Source organism: Lolium rigidum, chromosome 7, assembly GCF_022539505.1.
Source record: "Lolium rigidum isolate FL_2022 chromosome 7, APGP_CSIRO_Lrig_0.1, whole genome shotgun sequence".
NCBI lineage: Eukaryota > Viridiplantae > Streptophyta > Magnoliopsida > Poales > Poaceae > Lolium > Lolium rigidum.
This window is the reverse complement of record NC_061514.1, coordinates 337183209-337186112: the sequence shown is the minus strand read 5'-3', so window position 1 is coordinate 337186112 and position 2904 is coordinate 337183209. Positions and strand designations below refer to the sequence as shown.

The 2904-nt window shown below is 59.5% G+C and overlaps 1 protein-coding gene across 1 annotated transcript; it reads right to left on the bottom strand.

Annotated features, from left to right (window-relative positions):
- Nucleotides 1-1332: 1332 nt before the first annotated feature.
- LOC124673497 (probable carboxylesterase 18) lies at nucleotides 1333-2508 on the bottom strand. The gene has a single exon (XM_047209570.1). The coding sequence runs from the start codon at nucleotides 2506-2508 to the stop codon at nucleotides 1432-1434; it is 1077 nt and encodes a 358-aa protein (XP_047065526.1). The 3' UTR covers nucleotides 1333-1431.
- Nucleotides 2509-2904: the final 396 nt, after the last annotated feature.

The following is a 2904-nucleotide window of genomic DNA, read 5'->3' as shown; positions in this document are numbered from 1 at the left end:
TTGTAAAGTAGGAGGCTGTGCTGATCTTATGTAATAGAGTCAATGTTGTAATTCTATAGACATACCCTGGACCCGCATATGTTTCTGTTGTACCACTCTGAGCGATATAATACTAGTGGAACGGTGTTTCATTGGTGTTATATCAGACTTGCATACTACACCATGCAGCGGTATGCCGGGTCACCACAGTTCGGCAGCTCCCCCTTCCTCGGTGGCCCGTGTCCACCCCTGCTGCGGCTCCTGCAGGGTGTGGGAGGTTAGCCTGCCCCGTTGTGATGGTGTAGGTGCACATCCGGGCGAAAGCCTGTGGTTGGCGATGCCCCGATGGCGCCGTGCTCCTCCTTGGAGGCGTCCTTTCTGGCTCTGTGCACCTCAGCGTCGAGCATGGGACATCGCTTCTCTTGTTCTCCCGCTGGGCCTCGCTCACATACCTGCGGGACTCTTATGTTGTCATGGTGGCCTAGTCCAAGCTGCCTGGACGTCCTGGGGTCGCCTTGGCATGCGCTGCCCTTCGACCACGGGGGCGGCACATCGGTGTCGTCGCCCCAGTCTCGGCTACCCAACACCCCTCGACTGTGTTTGGTCTCGGCGGCACACCGCCTTTGGCAACGCCGGCGGCACACCGGTGTCGCCGCATGGACTCGTCTATCCGACGCCCTTCGACCATGCCGGGACGCTCCTTCGTGTGCTTCTGCTGGTGTCCACGTATTCCACTACCTGCTCCCGTGGTTTGCCCGCTGCGGTGTGGTTCTCACCGGAGATCCTCGTCTAGCGGTCGACTTGAGGTTCTCAAGGTGGCGTCTGGTTGTGACTTTGTCTGGTTTGTGCTTCTGGCGTGACTCGATTCTGCGTCGCCCTTCGACCACGGGGTCGGCACACCGGTGTCGTCGCCCCAGTCTTGGCTATCCGATGCCTTTCGACTGTGTCTGGTCTCGGTGCTGCAGGTCTTCTTCGTCGTCGCCGTTCGCTCGCCCAGCCAGGTCGTAGTGACTGCCCTTTGAGGTGCTTGCCTCCGAGGGGTTTCGGTTGGCTCCAGATGCGAACCTCCCCCTTCCCCAAGTGTTCCCATGTTTCTTGTGTATTTTTTTCGGTCCTTTTTTTGTCGTCTTCTCTCCCTGTATTCCCCTGTATTTCTCCAATCAGTTTATAAGAACGTGGGCCTGCCAGGCTACTTTCGTGAAATATAACAAGCGGTGGGGATTTCCCCCCGTTAACCTCGGAAAAAAAAACCGGTTACAGGCTCACAGCTCAGAACTCACAAGGCAGTAAGGCACACCACACTAGTACATCATGATCAGATTAACAAATCAAATATAAACAGGTGAAAAATACAAATATTATTCCGTTTCCACATTTTCCATGCATGCACACACGTTCTACAGTTTGCAATGGCACCGATCACACCAACCATTGGTTTTCTCAGCTTCTTCCTCATGGCGTGGTGGATTTCGGCGCCGTCCGGTTGCTGTCCACGAAGGCCTTCATCTCCTGCAGGACCTTGCCGGCGTCGGGGAGCTCCGGGAAGCCGTAGAACCCGTGGAAGCCGTCAGGGTACTCGGCCACCTGGACCTTCTTCCCCTTCCGCCGCAGCACGTCGGCATACCGGCGCTGCCAGTCCTGCAACGGGTCGAACCCGCCAACCACCACCATCGTGGGCGGGAACGCCTCGGCCAGCTCGGCGTTCTCGTCGGTCACATGCGCCGCCGGGTGGTCGCGGGTGGCGCCCACGGGCAGGAACGCCTTCCACGAGAAGTCGGAGCGCTGGAGGTTCACCACCGGCGCCACGCCCTCCAGCCTGAGCTCCGACTCCGTCCTCTCCTCGCCGCCGAAGTAGGGCTGCACGGGAAAGATCCCGGCAAGGCGGACGGACTTGGCGGAGGGCTGGTGCTCGGCGGCCCAGCGGTTGGCGACGTGGTGGACGATATTCCCGCCGGCGCTCTCCCCGGCGAGGAAGCAGCTGGATAGGTCTACGGGTACGTCGTCGCCGAGGCCCGGGACGGCGCCGGCGTCGTCGATGAAGCGGAGCGCGTCGACGCCGTCGTCGTACGCCGCGGGGTACCGGTGCTCCGGGGCGAGCCGGTAGTTGACGGACACGACCACGGCGCCGATCTGGCTGCAGAAGCGGCGGCACACGCCGTTGAAGGGCCCGATGGCCGGGGAGAAGAGCGCGAAGCCGCCGCCGTGGTAGTAGACGATGACGGGCAGCGGCGCCGCGGCGGCTACGGGGGCGAAGACGCGCGCCCAGATGCCGCGGGAGGCGTCGATGGTGAAGTCGTAGGAGCGGACGCCGGAGCTGTCCGGGCGCGGGTTGGCGCGCGCGCTCAGGAGGCGGTCGATCACCGAGTAGAGGCAGCGGTTGACGGTGCCGTCGCGGCGCTCCACGGCGTCGATGGCGACCGTGAGCCCGCCCACCTGGAGCCGCACCCCCAGCGGCAGCGGTGGCGGCAACGTCAGAGCTTCGCCGTTGCCTCCGGAAGCGGGAACTCCTTGATCCGCCGCGGCTTCCATCAAGCTCCTTTCTTTAACTCTGTCTCTCGCTCCTCTGTTTCAGCGTGCATATTAGCTCTGCTCGACATGTGTTACCCATATACTACTGGAAACGGCATTGCTAGTCTGTAGTCTGCTGTTCCCAAATCGGCCTCGATCGATGAGTCAACGACGATAGCTGAGCACGGGACGCAAGAGCTCGTGATTCATGAAGAGGGACAACGACACGTACGCTTGAACAGCTGTGTTATTAATTGCTGACGGCTATGACCAAGAGGAGATTAGAGTAATCACAATGCTATGGAGTGTGAATGTGATGTTACTAACTATACATACCCGAAAAAAAAACTATACACGTCTGCAGCAGAATCAGTTTGGTTGGTCCATATGTATCTGAGAAAAAATATAATCAACTTA